The sequence below is a fragment of the Stegastes partitus genome, unplaced genomic scaffold (genome assembly GCF_000690725.1).
Source record: "Stegastes partitus isolate 25-593 unplaced genomic scaffold, Stegastes_partitus-1.0.2 Scaffold1107, whole genome shotgun sequence".
Taxonomy (NCBI): domain Eukaryota; kingdom Metazoa; phylum Chordata; class Actinopteri; family Pomacentridae; genus Stegastes; species Stegastes partitus.
In genome coordinates, this window is record NW_007578838.1 from 141,168 (window position 1) to 166,881 (window position 25,714).

The window sequence follows — 25,714 nt, forward strand, 5'->3', positions numbered from 1 at the left end:
AGTCTTACTGAGACCTTCATTAATATTATTATTATGTCTTTACTTTAACCCTGCTGCTGTCATGCTTTATTATGCATCTTAATTTACTTTTTTTAAACTAATTTTTATGCGTTTGAAGCCAAAATCAGCTGAATTAGAAAAAGAAAAATGCTTGAAATATTCAAATGTATGTGTAATAAATATATAATATATGAAATTTTACCTTTAAGATTTTATTAAAATAACTTTTTTACGTTAATACTAAAACTAAAGGCTTCTTCAACAAGAGAACAATAAAACAGACACCACAGTGAACCCAGTAAAGGCTGCAGTGCTTTATATGCAAACTGCATGTGAGTTAAACCCTGTTGAATTAATTAAGGAGTGTTTTGTTTTTTTACTATGATGCAATATATATATCGTAGAAAAACAAAACACCACAATGTCAGTTTCGGGTCACTACAGATTTAGATCATCAGGGCTGTTTGACAGGTAATAAATTAGTCAGAAAATAAATTGTCAGCATTTTATTCATCAAATATTTCATCAAAGAAAATTAAAAAATGAAAAACTGCAGCTTCTAAAGTATGTGCTTCTGGTTCATATCGCTGTCGACTGAACCACGTTGGACTTTTCAACAGATAAAAAAAAGTTATTTGAGGTTCTGCATCCTAGAACATACGATTAATCATATAAACAACAAACACCTTCAATTAACTGCAAAAGCAGGACAAAGACGGCAGAAACTAAAAAAGCCCCAGATGGAGTCGGATTATGTTTCCTTATCAGAAAATTTGAGCTTTTCACAATTCTCAGCTGGAGAAACTCGATTTAATGTCTCCACTAAATCTGCCTTTTATCCAGACTGAGGAGCAGAAACAGCCTCCGCCTCCTCGCACAAACATTGGAAAAAGAAAACAGGTGCACAAAGCCGTATTTGGGTCATGTCTATCACACTTCACAGGCGACATTTAGTGTTATTTCAAGTGTTTTCCTGCCGAAAACTGCGCGGCACAACGCGTTTCCGTCAACCGTGTCGCTCCAAAGTGTCACCAACACAATGCCGACTAGTCGCGCAGGTTTTTTTGCACAAAAGCGTCGAAGCGGTTTCCTCTGGAGGGGTTTTAGGACGCAAAAAAACTTATTTTTCCTCATTTTGAGCAACACAGACAAGCCATCACTCTTTCCTTAAACGCTTCCACACACAGACATCCAGCCTGGCGACATTATCGTTGTTTTGGCGATACATCGGGCAGATAAGCGGGTAATTCGACGGCCACTTGAAAGGCGAGATACCGGACGCACACCGCCGCCACATCGATGGAAATCCCATCACCTTCCTCACACCTCCTACAAAGCAGAGGCTGAACCGGTGAAGACTGGAGTTCCTTTCCAAGCCGCTCGGCTTTGCTCTAATCTGAAACGTTTTGATGCGGCTCTGGAGGCGTTTAAAGAGAAAAGGTTTCCAGACTTTCCCCTGCGAAGATAATGAAGCGCGCGGCATTGAGGAAATAATCAATGAAGCCATCATGATGGTGAAGTCCAAGCACACACACTCCCAACGTCACCTGAACGCTATTGATCAAGACCTCGAAAAATGACGGTACAGAAGACCAGTGAACACAGCGAGGCCGTCATCAACACGACGAGACTTCAACCAGAGGCCGAACGGGAAAACTGCTGTTTGTCTAAATCAGGCGACCTTAACCCTCTGACTCCCGAAAGACAAACAGGAAACACCCCAAACTGCACCAATTATGAGAAAAATAATCATCGGAGTTTCAGCTTTCCGATACCGTACGAACTAACTGTGGGTGACGTATAGTTTGTTTCAATAGATTTATCAAATCTAAGCTTAAAAATCGCTTTATTCGACATGTTCTGTTTAAATATTTGCCAAAAATAAACAGTTGCTTCAATTAGACTCTTAAAAAAACTTAAAAAAAAAAAAAAAAGTTGAATTTATTTAGTAACTCTGCAATTTTAATTTAATTGCAGTTAATTGTATTTTATTTTATAGCAGTGTGTTATGCATTTTAGTAGTATTTATTTATTGCAATTGCTGCATTTTATTGATTGTTTTGCTTTTAATGTGTCCAGCACTTTGTTTTAAATGTGCTCCATAAATAAAGTTTGAGATGAGTTGATTTGAGTTTTCCAAGGAAACCGACGCTTAAAATTATTTAAGCAGTATTTCATCAAAATCACTTTATTCTACGTGTCTTTTTCAAAAAATATTTTCCAAAAATAAACTATCATCAACGACCAGATTGTGTTAAAAACAGAATATTCTGAGTTACTTGAAGCAAATGTGAAGCTTGTAGTGACTCCGCTGCGATCAACAGTCACGTGACAAAAATTCTGAGAAGTTTAAGATGAACTGGGTTGAACTGCAGCCAGTGTTTACACAGAGCAAACATTTCTATTTTTTTAAATGTATGTAGAGCAAACATTTTTCCCCAGTATTTTTTGTATCCATTTTATACCTATTGTCATTTATTTTTATTTTGTTTTCTATACCTCTCTAGGCTCTACAAGCGTCTTGTTTTTTATCTTGCACCATTTGTTTGTTGTTTATTTAGAATTTATAGGGATTGAATGGGATTGCACCCAATTTCGTTGTACTTTGTTTTTTGGTATAACAACATTACAAGATTCTGATTCTACTTGGAAAAATGTTGGACAATCCCAGGTTTTTTCCAATTTCAGCAAAATAAGCAACCAAACAAGGAGGATCATGAAGTTAAAAAAGTACAAATCTGTTTGTTTTTAGTTAAGTTGGATGTTTTTCTGGTGAAATTTAACAACAAAATGGGTTTAATTAAACCATCTGATTCACTTGCTGCCTTATAATTGGCCACAAAAAAAGTCAATGTTTGTTTTGGTTTATGGCATTTTTTATTTATTTTTTTAATGCAGCACAAAAGAGAGGTCGATAAAATCTGCTCAAAAATAGTTTGTTCTAAACAGATTTTGTACAAAATAAAAAAATTCTGCTTACTTTGCTGCAACCGTGAAGTCACTGGTGTCTCAGCTTCAATTCAGAGTCATGAGACAAAAAATTCAGGGACTTTTCTGAACTGCAGGAAGTTTTTGCACAGAGGCAGCACAGAAAATTAAATTTTAAAAAAAGTATTAAAATATCTAAAGAAGTGTTGCACATGTTGATTTCAGGTTAATTAAAATTTTTTGTAAAATAAACTGTCAAATAAATTCACTTTTTTTTTATAACGGTGTCATTCTGCCCAGAAGACATGAGTTATGACCACTTCCAGTCATGGTTGTTCTGGTTCTTGGTCGGGGGTCAAACAGCAAGCCTCCAAATACACAAATCTCCTTGTTGTTTTAAAGCTAAAATTAGTCGCCAACGCCGCGAGGAAGAATCACAAACCTCACAGAGATCCGGCGCAAAACTTTCCTTTAGACCACGTCTCACATCTACGGCGCCGTTTCAACCCGCCAACCCGAAAGACGCACCAGCTGTGGAGAAACCGAACCGGAGCGCGAGTTTCAGGCGCCTTGAATCCTTTTTTAAAATCTCACCAACTGTCGCCGACAAGCGCAGAGTCTGTCGAGTCGCACACACCAGAGCAGAGAATAAAAAAAATAATAAATACATCATGTGCTCCGCTTGTACAAATGTGCCGTTTGTTGAGGGGAGAAAATGTGTTAGATAAGCGTTCTTTGTGGGTTTTGTTCTTGTTTGTGACACAAGGCGGCTTTGTGAAGATGTTAAAATCTGCAGCAGAGCACCTTGATTCGCTGTTATGTTGTAGTTTACAGTCAAATATTGTGGATTATTTCAGCAAATGTGTGTTTAAAAGAGAAAAGGGGGCTACATTTAGCCGATACCGTCTTTGATTAAAATGACTACGAGCGAAAATCTAATAAGCGGCCGAGTGAAGGAGTGAATGATGGCGTGGCGCTGGCAGCCGGTCGCTGCAGCACGGAGGCCTCGCGGCCGGCCAGCCGAGAGACTGCTGTGTCACCTCACGCTTAGGAAAACTCTGACTCATCACTCTGCTCGGCTCCACTCATGAATATTACAAACAGCGAGCCGCCGTCCCAACGCAGCGCCGGAGGAACCGAGAACGCCGCGACGACGTGAGCTGGAAGGTTCGGAAACACCTGGAGTGAAGCCGCTCAGGTGAGTGAACGCTGATCTGCTGGTATGGATCTTGGAGGTTTGTTCTTTTGCTACCGACGCATGTAATTAAGATGTTTTAACCCTTTAAACGCGACTGCATTTGTTGTATGTGTATGCATGGAGGGTGGGAGGGACGGGTTTACTTTATTTTTTAAATGTTGTAATGTTTTTAAATGTTTTGTTGTTTTTAAATGTTGTAAAGCACTTTGCGTTGTTGTTGTTGCACATGAAAAGTGATATATAAATAAAACTTGATTGATTGATAAACCCCAAAACAGTCCTTGAATGTATCACGTGTGACTTTTGCTTGAATCAAATCAAAGCTTAAAATCGTGACAGTTCATTAAAGTCGCTTTATTATTTAAAAATTTGCTAAAAACAGACCAGTTTCTCGAACCAGATTCTGTAAAAAACAAAAAATTCTGCACTCCTTCGCACAACCGTGAACAAATGAATGAATCAGCTGCGAGCAACAGTCACGTGGCAAAATTTCGTAGACTTTTCAGCTGAACAGCAGGAGGCGTTTACACAGAGCAGATGGAAATTAATTATTTAGATAAAATGTTAAAAAAAAAAAAAAAAATCTACAGTATGGAAAAAACCCTTTTTTTTTCTGTGCACACTTGTTGCTTTATTTTCTTTAATTAAACAACTTATTTTTTAACCCACCTGTGTCAATTTGAGGGCTATTTACACATAAGCTTGGGTGACAATTTGAATTCTGATCATTTTCTGGAGCTTTAACTTGCTGAGGTCTAATTGAACCCAAGGAGGGTTAAAGATATTAAAGAAATTCTACTTTTCTTTTTCTTGTGATTTACATCATTCTAAATTTACTATTCTGCACAGAAGACTTTCCTGAGTTCTTTCTACTTGTAGTCCTGGTTGTTCTGGTTCCATAGAGGTGCAGGACTTTATGTTGCGGTGAAAAATGAGCCCACAGTGACTAAAAAATTGACAGGAGCGAAAGGAAAAAAGCCCAGAAACTACTTGGAGGTCAGAGGAATAAACAATGCCATCCTAAAGAACTCAAACGTAAACTACCGATCACTTAAGAGTTAGAAAAACCGCAAATAATTAAAGGTCAATCAAAGGCAAAACACTGCGATGTGGACCCTTTGTAAAAAATAATAATAATAACAATAAAAGAAAAATATGTATTCATATATTATGTAAATTCTACTATTTTCTTCCATTGTGTGAATATCTAAGTGCCATCAAATTTCTAAAAAACGTCAAATAAAAGGGAGAAACGTTAACTGGCTAACTGATGACGTCAGAGACATGCATTTAAAACAAATGTTTAAAAGTTCAGAATAAAACTCGAAAACACCACAAATGTCAAATGTTTCAGAACAAACACACAAGAGCTCCATAAATCTGAACGTAAACAATCACAACGTTATTTTAAACCCCATATCAACGTTCACATGTCGAAGTCGACCCAGAATCGCCTCCGTTCCAGCCTCCCGTCTCGTTATAAATAATCCAGACATAATTTTGTGCAGCCAAATGCTACGACAGCATCCTCCACTCGTGTGTGTGAGCAGCAGCGCAGACCAGAGGAAGCATCGCCAAATTAAAGCCCAAACATTGACGTGATAAACGCCCAGATTGAAGCCGTTTCATTTAGCGTCCGTGAGGGTTTCTGGTTTTTCTGTGTGTGTGTGTTTCAACAGTACGAACCTGCTGCTTGTCCTTCTTGAGTATTTTCATCTTCTATCCCTTCACTGCATCTGTTAACAGAAAAGGACATAATTCACATTACTTCCAGAGGCGCACACAAAAACAAACAAAACAGCTGCGAGAAGCCAAACCGAGAAACAGTGAAATATGCCGGAAACAAACATATTCATGATGATAATCCAAGTAGGAAGCAGTGAAAGGACGACGCAGACATGAGCAGTACAGATGTTAAAGGTTTGTTCTGTTGTTTGAAAAGTCATCGAAGGACCTGAAACAAGGCTGAAGGTAAAAGTGATTTTTCAGTGTCGACATTTCGGGGTGTGTTCCCGTTATTTCAGCTAATGGAGTTGAACTCATGGAACGTATGACAAGACAAAATCATCCCTTCTATTTAGTTCGACAACCAAATGGCAGGACAGCGCTAACGTGGATGGAAATTGCATCTTCAAGCTTGTCTGTCTTCATGCTGACAGGGACTAATTATCTTACTTGGTGTTTACGAGGGGAAATTTGGCTTTTCTGTGGATCTCGTTTTTGCCCGTAATTTTGCACCAAACAGACTTGAAGCTGAAACACAAAAAGAAAGCTTTCCTATCGTAAAAGACACCTCGAAATTCTCTCAAAAACTGCCAAAATTACACCATTTATCCCTTTTTTTTTTTTAACCAGAAGCCAACAACTTTCCAACTCGTCTGTTCAGTCGAGAACCAAATTTCAGCTTAAAATTGTGACATTCAACCAAAATCTAAATTTACCAGAACTAAACTGTAATCTGTAAAAAAATCTAAAAATTCTGCGCTCAGAAACGCAACCAAGAAGCCGTTAACGAATCCACCGGGACCAACAGTCGCTTGTCAAAAATTCGGGGACTTTTTCGTACGTACTGGATTGAACTGCAAAGGAGAAAAGTATGTAAATAAAATAAAAAAGATGCAATTATTGAAATATCTACAGTAGTCTTTCCAGTATTGCTACACCTGTGGACGCTTTAATGCTGCTCACGGTTTCTTTTCACCATTTTTGTCAAATAAACGCTTCCTTTTTTATGATTTATGGCATTATAACTGCAAAGAAAAAGACATTTCTGAGTTCTCTCTCCTTCTAGTCATAGTTGCTCTGCTTTCATACGAGTACAGAGAAATGAGCCACAGTGAGGAAAAAAAAAATGTGACAATTCATCAATATGTGCTGTCAATACAGTATTATCAGGTGGTACCTGCTGCTGTTTCTCTTTTTTTTTTATCCTGCAAAGGGAAACTGAAGAAAAAAAAAGGGAAATCTATTAATCATCCGTCAGTCTAATCTTTCTCTGAACAGGCAGCCGAAGCAATCTGACGAGCAGATCTGCACACAAAAACAAACACAGGATCTTTAACACCAATTCTGATATTTGGCGTCTGATAAAGATGAACTAGCCGATCTTAAACCGTACAGAACATCTTCTCTCAATGTGCGTTTAATCAGACGATGTCAATAAATCAATGCATTAGTCAGTTTCGAGTGCAGATTCCAACACGCCGGAAACACTCGGCACACAAAAACTGTGTTAATTAACCGAGTTCGACACTGAAATAGCACATTTCCACCGACCGCTATTGCCTGCACGGTCTAAAACAGTTGCGTGGTGATTAATGGCTGGACAGCCTTGATACTCGCAGCAGGAGTCGGGACGGAAACTGCTCCGTGAGTGATGTTATTCATTTAGGGAGAGCGGCGGTAGTAGGTGAGCCAAGGTAACCTCCGGTTGCCCGACTGAAAAACACAGCACAGATTATGATTTTCTGGCTCCGATAATCAAAAGTGCACTTTCTGTTGGGGTTTTTTTGTACTACATTCGGTTGTAAATCACTAGCGTTTTCAAAAAAAAAAGCAAGACACCGCTGCAGAACTTTCACTGAGTTTAAGTGGAAACGTTGGTTTTAACCTGCAGCGAAACCAGCAACAACAAATTAACCCGAACTGAACATTTTCCACAACGCTCCGGGAACGTTGTGCAGAAACACTCGTGCAGCAGTTCTGCCGGTGGGGAGGTGGAGGTGGACGAGACCGGAGAGAACGACAACTTATTCAGCTTCTTTGCTCTGTAAAAACACGACTGAAACTCAGTCAGAATCCCCTCTAGTGCCACTTTACGCCTGGTTCATGGCGGTATCGTGATAAGTAAAGCAACGGACACCTCATTTGGATATTCTCACTGGGGCTGGACGCAAATAGCCGACTATTTGTTCTATATGCCCGCTCACTGCTGCCCCGTTGGACCGAATGCTCAGCACCCCGTCCCCCCGGAAAGAATACCTACCCGCCACCATCCACGCGGCACCCCCAAATATTTGGGATATCCGTCATTAACTGGGGCCGAATATCCGGAGAACAGAAATTGCTATTCCGACCAGCCCTAATCATCACTACCTCTACCACATTCTTGGACTTACACTTCTTACTAAAACGTACTTTTACAAAGAGGAACACAAGTCAGCAGTTGGAGGCATGAAGGGGAAGAAGTCGAGATTATTTTTGACTTTTTCCTGCACGCGTTCTTTTTCGCTCGATGTTTGGTTGAGTTTACGACTTTAAAAGCATCTTAAATTCACCCTATCAGAGATTGCAAAGCTCCACCTATGACGTTATTGGGCTTACTGATCAGAACAGATGATAAGGCGCCCGCTGAGCCGACTAGAAGGTGGAGGAAGTTCCCACTGGCCCGTAGGTAATGGAAGTTTTTAGCGCAGTTATCGAAATGTATATGTGCAGGTTGAGTTGTCACGATATCTGCTTACATGTCAATTCTGAAACGATGCCATGGCAAAAACCTAAAATAACGAACAACAATAGAGGTACACGAAACTTTACATTTTCTGGCTTCCTTTAGCAGTTAAAACTGAAAATATTTCCATAATGTCAACCCAAAGTGGTCAACAATGCCAAAACAAACTATAAAACAACTGCAGTTTCATATCCGAGCAGAATCCAAAGAACTCCTCACTAAGTAGGGGAGGGTAAAAATACCGATTCATCAATGCATGGCAATATGTATGACATGGCAATACACAACATGGAAGCAAGTAGCGGCATCGTTAAGTCGGACAAGATAACGGAGTCTGTGGCTGTCTTCATCTGCAAGGACCTAAGACCGTAACGGTTTTACGAAGATGCTGCACACACTCAAACCACGATACCAACACGCAAACGTATGACTGAAATCACCGCCCCGAAGGTGTACACCGAGGTAAAGACATCGGCTTTGGAGTCGCTGAAGTTATGAGTTGATTGGTTATTTTGAAATTATCAACAGGTACTGAATCGACATCAAAGTGTTTAAATCAATATGGAATCAAATCAAAACTGAATTGTGAGGTTCTTCCCAATACCCAGCCCTGTTATTAAGATCGACTCTTTTCACCTTTATACGTCAAACTGCTGCGTAAAGAAAAGGTTAAATTCCTGCAGAGATGAGTCGGATTTTTTTTTTAATCCCACCTTAACTCTTTCTGTAAATCCCTGTTTGCATACGAAGATGTTTGCCAGATTGTAAAGTTTGCTCATAAGACTAAGCCAAGTTAAACCGTTATCCTTTGTTTGGTATAAAAATGAATCACACTCGTTTAACTTCTACTTAAGTGGAGGAAATACGTCTATTATTTATGGCATTCGCTATCCTGTCGCTCTTCGAAGTCTTTGTACAATCCTACACGTCCAAGTCGGATTTGTTGACTCCTTGGGTTTGCTCAGTGACGTCCGTGGGCTTTCCCTCGCCGTCTGGAGCGAGTAGCTCCACAATTCGCTTCGTGCATCTGCCTTTTCTACGAGCCGTGGACTTTTGGCATCAGCCCTCGGAGTCGCAGTCATGACTCGAGGCTATGAAAAGAGTTCGACACGCCCACTTTGTCTGCAAGGAGGCAAAGCTGCAAACACACAAACTGCCCTGTTGTGGATGTTAATCAATGGAAATGCTGCTCTTAGAATCAGTGTCGGCAGTAATACAACTTTAAACCAAGGAATCATGCCGCTTCTCTAGTATCGGTACACCAAGCAATACAACATACAGGTTTGTCTTTAGTTATTCTCATCAGCTGGGCTTCGTCTTCAGGATGTGCCAACCAGAATCCACCTAATTTAAATCGTGCTGTTAAAATGCAACTATTTTTATTATCTGTTAATCTTTTAGTGAGTTTCTTGATTAACTGCTTGGGCTGAAGAACGTCTAAATGATTAAAAAACGTCAAATAACCTGGAAAAAAATGTTCATTACAGGTTGCGCCTACAAACGTGCACTTCAGGGTCCAGCCCTTCCAGCAAAACACAAACACAAACTCCATTTCAGCAACATCACAACAACCCCCAAAGAAACGACTCCTTCATCTGTATGTTTCTGCACCTTCATCCTTCCAACACGATGCTCCTCGGTGTTTAAAGCTTCACTGCACCAACAAATCCTGACTGACTCGGTGCTTCGTCTGTTTAAAGATGCCTCATGTTCCCTTTTTGCAAGTGCAGGGAATTTAAAAGACACTTTATCATCAGTAAACCCTCCATCACATGAAGCGCACGCCGATCCGAGCATGTCGGGATGAACCCAGACAATCAAAACTACACCCGAGTGTTTACTAGAACAGAACACAGGACTTTTATCAGGCACCGCGATAGCAATTTTGTGCGTGATTCACCTTTAAAGCCGCTCTCGTTTCGCAAACACTCGAGAAAGTCAAGTGTCAGCGTTTTCAATCATCTCGTGAGTGAATCTATTTATGTTTCTGAGTCGCTCCCCGTCGCTCGAAATGGCATGAAATGAGCGCCGTCATGATCCGCGCTGTGCAGAAAACACGCGGCTATCGCCCACGTGCAACGCCGAAGCTGTGAAACGGCAATTCAATTAACAATAGGCGTCTCGGTTGCATCTTTCAAACGCGCGGCCGGTCTGGCAGGTTGGAATTTGATCATGCTAACGGCTGCGCGTCTCCACCTGAAGCCACAAACATTTACACCTGAGAAGATAAAAGTGGAGAAAGATCTTCCATCACCAAACCAAACCAGATTCTAACCTCCACCGGGTTCATGTGTTCCCACCTGAAGGCGTCCCAACTCAAGACTCATATTTCAGCAGTAAATCGGAGGGCGGCGAATAAATGCCAAACATTTTGTGAGTTATTTCCTTCCGTGTGAAACTTCAAACAACCTTGCGGTCAGTCCTGACACCGCTCCGTCCTGCTGGGTAGTAAAATGTCTACATATACAATGTGGTTTGATTAAAGGGCAGCAGCTGGTTCCACGAGGCTCCACCAGCAATGTTTTGTTAGCCCAAAACAAATTGAAAGTCGGGCTGAACAAGTTGGGGAAATGGCAATTTTTCTGACAGATATTTCACAAAGTAATAGATTTAACCCCTCACATACTGATCATACTTCATGCCTTCCTCACTTCCTGTCAAGAATTCCCTCAGATCTCGCATTAGATGTCACATTAATATATGTGAATTAACAAAAAATACACATAAAACGTGGCCTGTACAGTTTCACAGTTTCAAGATTCCCTAAAACGACCATTTTTTCCATGTTGTTCATTTTTAAATTCTGATGACGGTCAAGAAAATTGTTGAAAATTTGCCCGGCTGGAAACACAATTAGTTGCTATGTGACAGCAGAAGAGGTGACGTATTTCTACACAGATTTAGTTTGCGAACCAAAACTTTTCTCTTTTCGAAATTAAACTGAAAGCAAAAGGAAGGAGGACGGAAAAAAAAGAAGAAGTCTTCAGGGGACAGGAGAGGAGACGGATGAGTTAGTTCAGGAAATCATGGCTGCTTTATGGATCATGTTTACAAAGTCTAATTTAAGATTTAACCTTTCCTCTTTTCTTTTTTGTCTTTTTCATTTGGTGGTATCTTCAGGATCCCTCAGCGCTTAAACCAGAGCTGTTGGGGATTTTTAAAAATATATTTCAGTGCATCCCGGCTGCACAATAAATGCAGAACGTTGGTCGTCGTGCTACATCTGAGTAGTCGTTCTTTACAAAAAGCCGTATATTTTAGCCTTTTGAACGCTCGGGGCCACTCGAGGCCGTTCTCGCTGAAGATGTCGGGTTAGGATTAAAGCGTCTTAACAGAAACAGGAGGCGGCAGGTGGTGGAGCGTTTACCTCCAGAGATCAGGTCGGGTTCAGGAAGATGGGAGCAGTCACTACAGCACTGTCCTTATTATTCTTATTAAATTAAACTCTGAATTACTGGTCATATACTTGTTGTCCTTTCCTCTTCTTTGTGCATGTAAAAGGTCTGCAAAAAAGGAAAAAAAAAACAAAGCGAGAAAGCTGATCCGGATCGCTCGTTATTCATCTACGTCACCGTGAACCACATTTGCCAAACACCTGTCGTGCAGCGAGTTTTGCCACAAACAAAGAAAACGAGCGGCTGCCTCGAAATCCAACATCCTTATTGTCGCGTAAACAAACCAGGAAAAGCTTCGACAACTCGAGAGCGATTCTTCCCAGAAAGATGACTTCAACAATTAAACCATCATGCATATCCAACATACAGAACTTTATTTCCAGTAAATTGTTGCTCTATTCCTCTTTAAAAGTGAAGCTGCTTTCCTTCCTAGTTCTGCAAAATCAGCCTTGATGAAATCCTCCTGAAGCTATAAATAACTATTTCCTTGAACAGAGTTTTACAATAGATAGAAAATCCAGATTGCAGCTAAAACCCTGTTTCGCTTTGACACAAATCAGACGTTTTCCCAGCAAAACATCAGCGACCAAGTCGTGTTTTAGTCCCGGTTTCTTGCCGAAGAGGTCCAAAATGTGAAGTGACGTACGTTAATGGCGGGTATAGATTCCACTCTGACTCAAACCAACGCACACCTTTCATGTTTTGTGATTTCTAACCAGTCAACAGGTGCACAGGTTCAGCCCAGTCCCGGTGCGACAGAAAAAAAACCAATCCTACGACTCCCCCGTACGTCTTACAGCCTCGCGTCGCCACCGCCTCTGGGTGGAGCAAATTCCATCCGCACGTTTCTTTGTGAGAAAAAGCCGGCCGCAAGTGTTAACAATTACCTCACGACATGTTCCAAATAACTCGGCGGTTATGCAACTCGAACTGCAGCTGATTATCGAATCTGAAAGTCAGACGTCGCCGAGCGTCCTCGCTCTGCAGGTTTAGATTAACGGATATTCGTTTAGTTTCTGCACAGCGGCAAGATGCTCGTAGAAGCTGGTGGCTACGTTATTTTTCTCCAACCACTTCAGCCACGTATGAAAAAATAATCTTGTGAAAACATTGCCACAAGAAGCGCCGCACAAAGAGAAGCAGCAGCAGCAGTAGATGTGGTGGTTCGTGTGCTGTTGAACCCTCTGAACTCCAACATGCAGTTTCTACGCTTGTTTTTTTTTTTGCTCCTGTCACATTTTCACTCGCTGTAAGGTTTATTTTTATCTGCGATATAAAGTCCTGCACCTCTACGGAAACAGAACGACCTGAAAAATGTCTTCCGTGCAGTATAACAGAATAGAAAACTGGAAAAACCTGGACTCAATATGAACATTTGTATGAATATTAACACTGGGGGGAAAAAATGCATCTGTAAACGCTAGCTATTTTATTATTTACATTTTTATTTTGCCTTCCATCCTGGTTTCCCGCCTGTTTCCAGCCTGCAGCTCAGCCGAAAACTCCCTGAATTTTTGTGACGCGACTTTTTGTTGCAGCCGAGTTATGAACACATTCACAGTTTGGCTGCGGAGGGCAGAATTTTTTCACTTTTACTGAACCTTAACCTTAAATGTGTAGAATAATGTGGTTTTTGATAATAAATCACCATTTAAAGCTTAGATTTGGTACATGTTTTCGTCAAAAAAAAGCTAAAAATTCAACGATTCTGTTTTTATGGTTTCTTTTTCTATTTTGCAGATTTTATTTTTTTTTTTGAGAAAGTGGTAAATGGTCAGCACTTATATAGCGCTTTTCTATTTTCGCGGCACTCAAAGCGCTTTACAATGTGTTTCTCATTCACCCATTCACACACACATTCATACACCAGTGGCAACAGAGCTGCCATGCAAGGTGCTGCCTGCCATTGGGAGCAGCTTCAGGTTCACTGTCTTGCCCAAAGACACTTTCACTGTAGAGGGACGGGGATCGAACCGCCAACCTTACGATCAGACGACAACCCACTGGACCGCCTGAGCCACAGCCACCTTTTAGAATTAGAACTAGAATAAAACTTTATTGCTACACCAGAAAAAACAACACCAACATAAAATCAGCAACAGCAGCAAATATTCAACAACAGCAATAATAATAACAACACTGGATACAGCAACATATTGCACACAGTCCGGTGATAGAGCATAATGCTCTATCTCACCCCAATGTCCTCTCTCCTTTTATACGCCTTTCAAACCCGCCAACATATTTTGGGGTTCACAGAGTTAATATGACACTTATTGGTTGCTCAGTTTAACTTGTAAAACAAACCTGAAGTTTGCTCAAAGACTTCTCTCAGCAGATCAGATTGACACAAACAACTAGTCAGGTGAAGACAGAAGGCGTCTATGCAAATTCAAACAAACTTCATTCACAATCGTCGTAAGCAACGCTGCTTTTCTGCCCACTCGGCGCCTTATTAATTCACTCTTTATCTTGAACACGTCTCCTCTGGAACGGCGACGCGGATTCAGAGCAGCTGACATCAATAGCGGGTCGCCAGCCTCGGTGTGCTTCGCGGAAGGAGCAGGTGCTCCTCATATTCTGAACACAGGGTACATGACATTCAGCAGAATCCGCCTTTTACTGCTTAGCACACGGATGATAAAATGGCATCTGCGGTGCGCCACGCTGCAGCAGCAGCAGCAGCGGCAGCGGCAGCAGCAGACCCCGGCAGGTACGCCCACCACCTGCCTCGCTGTACCATTAAGGATAACTGCAGCATCTGCAAAGAAGTTTAGACTAGACTCATAACTGCCTTTAAAAGTGCGACACTTAATCCTCCCCGCAAACACTGTATATTCTGTCAATACGCCGGTTTAATTGCATGTGAAGACGACAGGCTGTGCGCGATTATTGAGCCACTTAATTTTCCGCTGTGCACCTGTCGTAAAGATGCAAATAATGTATAGAACTTAAAAAAAGAAGAAGAAAGTTCTTTCTCGGTTACATCAGCTTCACCAACCTGCAAGCGAGCAAGATGGGACTTGTACATTTTTATTTTTTTATTATTATTTGTGTAGACTAATTTTTTTTTTTACTTTTTCATTTTATTGTTCCAGTTCACCAACTTCCAACGAGTAACATGGGACTTTATTTTTATTTTTAATAGTAGTGGTGGTAGCACTACTATTATTAATATTATTATTATCACTTTTTATTTATTAATTTTTTACTTTTTTTTTTTTACTTTCCTCTTTATTTTTTTATCATTATTTGAACTGTCTAATTTTTATTTTATTTTTTTTACTTTTTGATTTTATGGTTCAAGTTCACAAACTTGCAGTAAGATGGGACTTTATTTTCATTATTATTATCATTATTAACTATTATTATTACCTCTATTATTATTATTTGTATCACAATTTTTTTTAAACTTTTTAATGTCATTGTTAGAGCTCACCAACGAGTAACATGAGACTTTATTGTTACAATTACCATTATCATTATTATTTTTATTTGTACTAATTTCTTTGTAATTTTAATGTTTAAGTTCGCCAACTTGCAACGAGTAAGATGGGACTTTTATTTTATTATTAATTTTTATATTGACGGGACTTTATTTTTATTTTATTATTAATTTTTATATTGACGGGACTTTATTTTTATTTTATTATNATTATTAATTATTATTTTTACCTCTATTATTATTATTTGTATCTTTTTTTTAATCTTTTTAATGTCATTGTTAGAGCAACGAGTAACATGGGACTTTATTGTTACAATTATCATTATTATTATTTTATTTGTACTAATTTCTTTGTAATTTTAATGTTTAAGTTCGCCAACTTGCAACGAGTAAGATGGGACTTTTATTTTATTATTAATTTCTATATTGTCTAATTTCTTTCTGCTGTTCGTACTATTCTGTCTTACCATTTATTTACTTATTCTTTATTTATTCACTAATATTACAATTATTATAATTTTTAGGCTTGTGTTTATGGCTTTACCAACAATTTTCTTTTATTCATTCCCTCACTTGTATTATTTTATCTGGTGGTGTTGGACCAATTTATTTTAAGAATCTTTTACTGTGTTTTGACTGAACATCCTTCTGTTGCTCAGTGTTTTTCCTGAGTTTCCTTCTTGTCTTTTTTCTGTAACACACCTGTAAGTTGTGTTAATGATTAAAGTTAATATTATTATTACTACTTTTGTGGTTCTAAACATCGGCTTCGTCGGAGGAACTTTCTTTAACATGCAGGAGGTAATATGTGTGTCAGCATTAGCATTTTATTTAGAAATCACAAAGTTGTCAGCATGACTGTCAATAAAACGACGGCCAACACAATCCAAAGCGAAGAGCTGCCAGATTACCGCCCGGGCCGACGCGCTGACAGGTGACGTCTTGGAAACGAAGCGCACAAACATCAATAAACGAGCCGACTGAAGCATCCTAACAAGTTGGATCAGGTGAGCGCTTCGGGGGTATGTGGGACACTCTGCCGGCGCTTCACGATCCGGGAGGGGGGTCTACGCGACGAAGGCGGCGTCACGCGGGAGGACGGCGGGGTTACGTGGAGGGCACGGAGCGGCAGGAAAACAACAGCATCCCCTTCATCTCCCGTTTCCATGGAGACGCTAAATGACTGCGCAGTTTGTCAATCAGGCGAGCGCATTCGTGCTAAATATTTAAAAACCGAAAACGTCGACGGTACGTGTGGGCTTCAAAGGCAGACGTCAAAGCGGATGTTTTTCTTTCCCCTTCACAACTTCATTCAGTTGTAATAGTTTGCTGACATAAGTTTATACGTTCCTCATCTTTAAAGTCTACAGGAGAGGTCGGGGAAAAAAAAAACAAGCTGGAAAACAACAGAAAAAAACCTGATCCTGCTTATTAAAGGCACACAGATAACGATGTAAAACAGACACAGGGACGGTAGAGACTTAACATGCTAGTTGTTATTCCGCATAATTATCTGATAAATAAAGTTTCATAAAGCAGTGTTAAATTATGCTGACACGGGGCGTCAGACTAACTTTTGGTTGCACATTTTTCACTATAGCTGCACCCAAAATGGGAAAAATAAAACTGAAAATTTCCACAACACCAAAAAAAAAAACAAAGCGCACACAGTCCAGAGCTAGAGCCTATTGAATCATATCTGATTCCTATCTAACCCTGTGGTGATGGTAATGATTAACCGTTTATCGAGTTACTGCCGTTGATAACTGAAGTGATTAAAAGTACATTAACTGATAAGAGAGGAGGAGGCCACGGACGGAGGAAGAAGATGTAGATTTTCGGCGAGCGAAATGGTCACTTGGACTGCGGTCAGTTTCGCTGTTTTGTGGATGTCTAGCTAGTAAAGGGGCACCAGGACAAAGACGTCCATGAATGATTTCCGGCCAGCGCTCACGATTTCAGGGGAAGTTTTACTCTTTTACGACTACGTTCCAAAAGCTAGTTGCAAAACATTTGTGATGGTAAAATCAGAATTCTGTTGTAAAAACCTTACAGCGCCCGTACAAAAGGTCGCTGTACCTCATTAATGTCTAAGATAATCGGTTACAAAGCACACATCTATCATCTATACACCGCTTCATCCTCACTAGGGTCGTGGGGGGGCTGGAGTCTATCCCAGCTGACTCAGGGTGAAGGCAGGTTCACCTGGACAGGTAACCAGTCTATCACAGGGCTACACTTAGAGACAGACAACCAAGCACACTCACATTCACACCTACGGACAATTTACAATCACCAATTAACCTCAGCATGTTTTTGTGGGAGGAAGCTGGAGAACCCGGAGAGAACCCACGCTGCACGGGGAGAACATGCAAACTCCTGGGTGTCCACACCGGGATGCAAACCGGCGACCTTCTAGCTGCGAGGCGACAATGCTAACCACCGAGCCACCTTGCAGCCCCACACAGCACCCACGAGTAAGATAAATAAATAAGGACGACCTTGACACAAGAGAGACACAAGAAAGCCGCTAAAACCTGGAGGACTAAGGTTTTGAGTGAACCAGGACCGGCCAGCCTCCAGGAACACCTGACTCCAACAAAGGTAACCAGTGGTGCTCACTGGCAGCAGCAGAAGAGGTCTACCGGTGTGGATGCAGGTGATAAAAGGCCCAGGTGGTTCATGGGCCTCGGGAGACCTGCGTGGACGCCAACAGGGACAGCGGACAACAGAGGGCGAATCCATTATCAAGGGATGCTGTGATCCAGGGAGAGAGCACACATTCAGGATGTATTCATCCAACCCAACTTTGCATTTTGATTTCATGCCGGTTTGCATCCGATGAAACTTTCTTTTTTTATTATTGCCGTATATCTGTATCGCTTTATCACCGCGGCTTACTTTAAATGTCACAAAATGACAAAGACGGTCCCGTGGTGGATTTAAACCCCGGCCGACGCGCACTAAAACACAGACTTCACCTCTAATTTAACTCCACACTCTGTCACATCAGACTCCACCACGGCTTTGTATCATCTGAGAGATTAAACGCATTTACATTCGCGTTATATCCTCCAACAGGTGATGCAGCAGAACGAGACCTCCTCGCCGACATTGAAAGCAAACCGACAGCGACAGCTCCTGTGCACGACGACAACGGGTTTCACTACATTACGGTACTCGCCGCGGCCTTAAAGTAATTACGTGTGACGGGAAAAGTGCAAGAAAAGGGGGAAAAAAAGCGACGTAAAGGAGACGCGGCCTCCGTGTTTGAGTTGAAAACAAAAAAAATGAAAGCGGTTAAATGTAAGCGAGGACGACAGCATGCGGAGGCTGTTTTTTTTTTTGCAGTTTTGTTGCAAGTTGTTTTATCCCGACGCACCTGTCACCCATGAATATTGATGCAAGCATGCTGTTTCCAGAAATGAAACAACCGTCGACTGCTCGCTCGTTTTGAAGCCGTATGCGGCACAAACACAAACAAGCACAATCGTGAACCAAAAAAAAATCTGAAATGTAAAGTCATTCCTACAGCGGCTAACGGACAGGAAACGCTCAACATGCGTGCAGAAATGTATTATGACAATGAAGATCTCATTATGCCAAGAGACTGGAGTTTCTAAATAAATGCATCAGAACCTGAAAAAACAAATCCATCAAATGTTCAGTTTCCAGACGAGCTAATCAATCGGAAACAAATCCTAGCTCACAAAAAAAATCACAAAATTCACCAAAAATAAACCCTTCGCTCCGTCCAGATTCTGGAAAAAGCACAAAATTCTGCACTTTTTGGCACAACTATGGCGCTACGAGCGACTCAGCTGTGACCGACAAGCACAAGACTAAAATTCTGCAATTTTATTTGGGCTGAACTGGGTTGAACTGCAGGTTGTGTTTACCCAGAGCAGATGGGAGTCAAGTATGGAAACACCAAACCAACTTTAATCTATTAAACACTGGAAGAGACTATGGTTGTCTTTCTCTAAAAAGTCTTTCGATACCGCTGCAACCTGCTAAAACAGAAGTAAAATGAGGAGAGGTAAATCACAATATTCTCTTGGATTAATTCAAAACAATAACAAATAACATTTAGGAAATTAGCCGCGGCCCAAACTGTGCCGTCCTCGTGTTCGACTGATCAAGTCGTGGACAACTGCAGCTTGTGTTTGGTCACCGAGGCTGCCGTGAAACTTGGTAACGGGGCTCAATTATTTTCAGCATGCGTTTAAAACCCGTGGTCTCGACAACAGAGAGCGCTCGCACATCCGCCGCTATAAAAAAAAAAAAAAACACGTGCGAGGTTCGTCGCCGCTCTGGCCGAGTCGTTAGCGAGAGGCTGTGTGGTTTTTATTCTCGTACCGCCGCCTCATGCGAGTCAACTGCACCCGAACGCAGTTAAACAGAGCCGGTGTAGCTTTCATCCGACCACCTGTCTTCGTACATCCACACTGTACTCCACTGAGAAACTTCCAAGACGGCCGGCGGTGGAGGGTTTTCCAGCTCTGGTTGTTAGCCATTAGACCGCACTAAACCGACAACACGAGGTCCTTTTGCTGAAGCTGCTGAGATTTAAACACACAAAGGGTTTGGGTCACGGCTGTTCTGTTTCCATAGAGGTGCAGGAGTTTATACCGCGGCCAAAAATGAGCCCAACAGCGACGGAAAAATGTGACGAAGAAGCAGAAAACGCCCAGAAGCTGCTTGAAGGTGAAAGCTATTAAACCGCTAAACTCTAATTAATGCACCGTTACACCTCTAGAAAGCAGTAAATTATCTATATGCACACTTTCTCTCCCCCTGTGTTGGTAACAGCTGTGGAAAAAATATTTAGATTTTTCTTCTTTTTCAGGATTGATTGCAGTAAACGAGAGTTTGTCGCGATGCCGCTTGCAGCTTACGGTGAGGACGAACGTGACAGGAGCAGGAAAAACACCCAGAAAACCAGCTAATCCTGTAAACTTAAATTAAAGACAAGCTGTGAAAGAAAGACTTAATGTGACTCCAGTTCCAATCAGCTCAGGCAGAAGGCGTTTGCGTGAGTTGTCGGGACGATAAAAACTTTTCTTCCTCCTCGGATTGCCCTTCAGTACATCCAGTGGTTCTAGCGTTAATTAGCGCCACATGACCGGACCCGACACCGGCCACGTTTTAAAAACGGTTCAGAGACGCTGCCTCCTGAACGTTTCACACGCTGACGAATGAAGGAGGGAAAAAATGAGAGGGAACGGATTTGCTACCCGGCGAATATTACCGGCAGAATCAATCACCGCCGAGACCGAGTCATTTTTCACATTCACACACACTGTCATTTTTACTGTAAGAAAAAAAAGGTTTGCGGTGTCAAGTCCAGCTGCCTCCGAGCAGAGCCGCACAGAACAGATTTTGATCCGATTCCAATCCACTAAACCGGGCCCCGGATCAGCCGCGACGCCAATCCTCAGCATCAGATCGGGACATCTCTAATCCTTATTAATATTCAGATAATTGTTTCAGCCCTGCTGCCCAGCCTTGCGCTGATGGAGCCACTTTAAGATTAGGATAAGTCAGTTAATCTTCGAGGTCATTTGTTCATGCAAAAGTGCCCCCCACCCCCCAAAAAAAATAAAGAAATCAACCATTGGGAAGTAAGTGCCATGCAGCTGAGGAAATGATCGATTAGAATAAACGGTTTAGATCCAGTTTGGCTGTTTGTATTATAAACAGCCTGCAGGGTTTGTATTTATAACCTGGGAAAGTGGGTGCCACAGCAGACACAAAAAAAAAACCCTCGGCGAAAGAGGCCCGTTCTCTTTTTCAGTGACCTTATTCCCTTCGCTCACTCACTTGCCCTTGCACAAAAAAAAGAAGAGCAGAGGAGCCTAACTGTTGATGCATCTGAGAATCATCAGGAGGCCAACTGGCTGGAGGGACCGAGCGGGAGCAGCCGGCTGTGCTAAATCAGAACCAAACTCAGCCCCGTTTTCAACCCCGAAACGTGAGCGCCGGCGTGCACAAAGAGAGGAGGCGCGTCCTCAAAATGGAACACGGCTCCTCCTCGCTCCGTCCTCCGCCTCGCGATGCTCCCGCCGGGTGGAGGGGTGGAGGGAGGGGAGGCGAACAAAGGAGGGGACGGTAATGTCAGAGGCAGCCCGGCCCGGGTTACCACACAATGGGGGCTCGGCTTTCTCCGCTAATTCGGTAAATAACTAATCAGCTCAGCTCCTGATGCCACAGATTTCGCCTGGAGTCCAGCTGACCCACTGCTGCCACGCTGACAGCACGCTATTGTTTGCTTGTATTTAAGGTTACAACTGCTTTCTCCTCGACGCAGAAACAGGTGACGCCGACTTTTCCCAAACATTCACGCTCAACTTAAACACCTCGCCGCCACCTATGGAGTCCCTGCATCCTCATAGTCACTCGTGAGTGTTTTCTAAAGTAATAGACGCGATAAAATAGAAACTTTAACTATTTGTTGTCATTTATGTGTTTGTTTTTCTTTGTTGTGCATCTAAAATTATCCCAATAAACAGGCCAAACTGGTGTTTTAAATATAGGTCATGAAAAGCGATCAACCGACTTAAATTAAAAGATTTTCTCGTGATGAGTTTGTCGCCCAGCCGCTCCCTTGTTTTGCTTTGTTTTTAACTATATTCAGTTTTACAATTAACTGCATGTTCATTTGCAGAAACTGTGAACAGAAAGTTGAATTTTGATCATTTAAAAATGCAAAAACGCAGCAAATCCTCACATCTGAGAGCCTGGCAATGGTTTTTTTAGTTTGTATAGATTCACCTAAAAGAGGGACTAAAATATCAGCAAGATGTGATGTAAAAAAAAATACACGTAAGCAAAAAATTCCCCAAAATCTATCATGATTATTTGCTCTACGTTAACTTCAAGGGTCGTAGAACACACCTGAACATTTACCTGATTGCTCTTCATCAAGATATAACGCTTAAAACATCAGACGGGATCCTCAGTTCGATCGAGATCCAACCACTGCTAGCGCAACACAACATTTCTGGTGAGGCTTTAACCTGTAGCTGATGTTAACTGTGTCCCTCTAAATTCTCATCTCAATGCAACAAAGCAGCAGCGAGGAGAAAACGGAGACGGCCTTCCATCACCGCTGACTGAGACGCTGATCGACGCTAATTAAGACACTAAACTGAGATTCACTTAAACAAATTTCCGCCGTCTCCGCCCACAGAAGTGACAAAGTGATATTTGCTGCAGCAGAAGACGTTCAAACGCTCCCGAGGCTTCGTTTCCCGACAACAGGTGGCTCTTTGAAAGCTTTTTTTTGTCCTGCAACGTCTTTACCTGCGTCGAGCGACAACATTGGCTTTTTCATCCATCACAGAGGCTGCTTAGAAAGTTAACTTTTATCTGTTCATCGTCGGTAATTATCACAAACGAAGCACTGCGAGCGAATAACACGCAATCATCAGAAAATCATAAGCAGAGCTGTCAGCGTTTGCTCTATAAATAGGTGAAAACATCTGCCACCTGGAGTTTAAGAATAACACTGAAGCTAGCGCGCTTCAACGTACGCGAAAATATGCAGAGTCGCCTCGACTCCTGCTTCAACTCTCAGCTGTCTCAACATCCGAGAAATGGGGCAAAAAGTTGTTTTTGTTCCCTCCGCTTCCTTTGACGGCTTAAGTCAAAGCACGGCGGCGGCTCTGCAAGGAGGTGGTGAAGAAAGTGTAACTGGCACAATGGGTGAGCTCGTAGGCCCAGCAGCAAAACAAGATGCAAACACAACAATAACAATCGCTGGGCCACCTCAATGAGATGTCAAAACAACAACAAAAAAAAACAACAACCAGGTAAGTCCTGAGAGCTGAACTGGCGACCCTGCACATCGTCGCAAAGCAAGAATACTTCTACCACCAGGTCGAACAGATGAAAAGAAATCAGATGCATCTATAAATCCAGATTTGCATGCCCAGATCTGGTGAAAAGGTGCAGATGACAAAGACCTGGGTGACAGAACAACAGCCATCTGCACCTGCAACAATTAACCAACAGCAAAAAGAAAACATTGATGAAACACTCCAGAGTTTCACCCAAACGCACAGAGGGGTGAACCAAATAAACAGCATAAACAGCCCATCGTACTGATAACAGAGCCTTGCATTGCCGTCCCTGCAGGTCTGCTGAGGCGAGGCTAGTCTGCCTCCACCTCCATCCACACCTACAGACCTCCCATATGGAGGCGAGGACTGGAAGCTCCCCGAGCTCGACACCACCACGTATCCTCCACCAAAGCCGGCGCTCGCGGCCGCCTGCACATTAATCGGAGGTCGATACCTGCGACCTTCACCTCAGCTCCACACTTTACTCGCTTCCTTTATTTACCCACAGCAGCAGTTAGTCTTATTATTATTATTAAATAATGTGCACGTTTATTTATTTACGTGCGTGTTTGTCATCGACAACTTAGCATTAAGATAATTAAACGGATAAAGCAGGTTTTCACGTACGAGGAATCTCACAGAGCGTACACTCATAAACGCTGGATTCTTTTTTTTTTTTAAACCAAAAAGGACAAAAAACAAGTGGTGCAAGTCAACAGACAGCAAGACAAACAGGAAGAGCCAAACAAACAGCAAGTGCAAGCAACTATAGGTAAGAAACAGCAGCAGAAATGTTTGCAGTGTGCAGGAATGTGGAACATATTCATCTGGGAGTGTGTGACTGGAAATGTGGTTAAATTAAAATTAAAGCCGTTTCCTCCTGCTCCTAATTATCAGCTATTATTTATACCGACTGATATAGAAGCGTTCAACTTCTGGATGACAACATGCAGACTAGTAATACTTTAGTGCAGTAGTATCCAGGGTTGTGATACTTCTGAACACGATAGAAAATACACGTTTCTTCCAAAGAACATGGATCAAAAAGCGACAAAGCACAACTTTATAGTCAAAGCAAGGAACTCCAGGGACTTTAAATCTGTCAAAAATACAGAATTCTTTCAGATAAATCATGTGTCATCAAATCTCACATAGTTACAACAGTAAAGGCACATTTTTTATGACAGAAAACACACTTTTCTTCCAAATAATATGGAGAAAAATGCACCTAGTGACCACACAGAGTGACAAATCACAACTTTAAGAGTCAAAGTGGTCACGACAACTCACTGGGACATTTGTGAGTTTGGATTTCATCGTTGTCGCCGTATAGAAATCTGTGAAAAATGCACAATTACACACTAACATCCAGGTGCTGATAGCGTCGTACGTTAACGTCCAGGCCTCTGAGACCGTCGTGCCATAAAGTGTCAACATCTCAACAGATTTCCAAAACTTTAGTGCATTAACATCCCAGTTTTTCTTACGAGTGCATTAAACATCCAGGTTATGGACATTTCTGAACATTAATATCTAGGTTTTGGTAGTTTGGTACATCAACATCCAGGCTTCTGAGACTGTCGTGCCATAAAGTGTCAACAGATTTCCAACACTTTAGTGCAGGGGTGTCGAACTCCGGTCCTCGAGGGCCGCAATCCTGCATGTTTTAGATGTTTCCTTCTTCCAACACACCTGATTCAAATGATCAGTTCATCATCAAGCTCTGCAGGAGCCTGATAACGATCCTGATCATTTGAATCAGGTGTGTTGGAAGAAGGGAAACATCTAAAACTTGCAGGACTGTGGCCCTCAAGGACCAGGACTGCTTTAGTGCATTAACATCCATGTTACTGACATTTCTGAACATTAACATCCAGGTTTTGATAGTTTAGAAGATCAACAGCCACAAAATGTCAACACCTCAGCAGTTACACATCACTTCAGTGCATTAATAGCCAAGTTTTTCAAACATTAGGGGATTAACATCCAGGTTACTGACATTTCTAAACATCAACATCCAGGCTTCGGATACAGTTGTGCCATAAAGTGTCAACACCTCATTTAGATTTCTAACACTTTTATGCATTAATATCTAGGTTTTTTAATACTTCTATGCTTTGACAGCTTCGTACATTAACGTCCAGGCTTCTGATACTGTTGTACCATAAAATGTCAACACCGCAACAGCTACACATCCAGATTTCTACCACTTCAGGGCATTAATATCTAAGTTTTTCAAACATTAGGGTATTAACATCCAGGTTATTGACATTTCTAATATCCAGGTTTAGACAGTCTGGTACACTAACATCCAGGCTTGTGCCACAAAGCGTCAACACCTCAACAGTTGTGCATCCTGATTTCTAACACTTGAGTGTTTTCACATCCAAGTTTCTGGTAGTTCTGAACATCTATGTTTGGAGAGCTCAGCACATGAACGTCCAGGCTTCTTGT

The 25,714-nt window shown here is 41.6% G+C and overlaps 1 protein-coding gene across 1 annotated transcript in view; it reads right to left on the minus strand.

The window, feature by feature from the left end:
- The window catches only part of chd6 (chromodomain helicase DNA binding protein 6), a 134,174-nt gene that overhangs the window by 101,030 nt on the left and 7,430 nt on the right, over positions 1–25,714 (minus strand). Inside the window, exon 2 of the mRNA XM_008296166.1 lies at positions 5,813–5,862. Coding sequence (XP_008294388.1) covers positions 5,813–5,842 — 30 coding nt within the window. The 5' untranslated portion in view covers positions 5,843–5,862. The remainder of the gene's footprint in view (positions 1–5,812; positions 5,863–25,714) is intronic.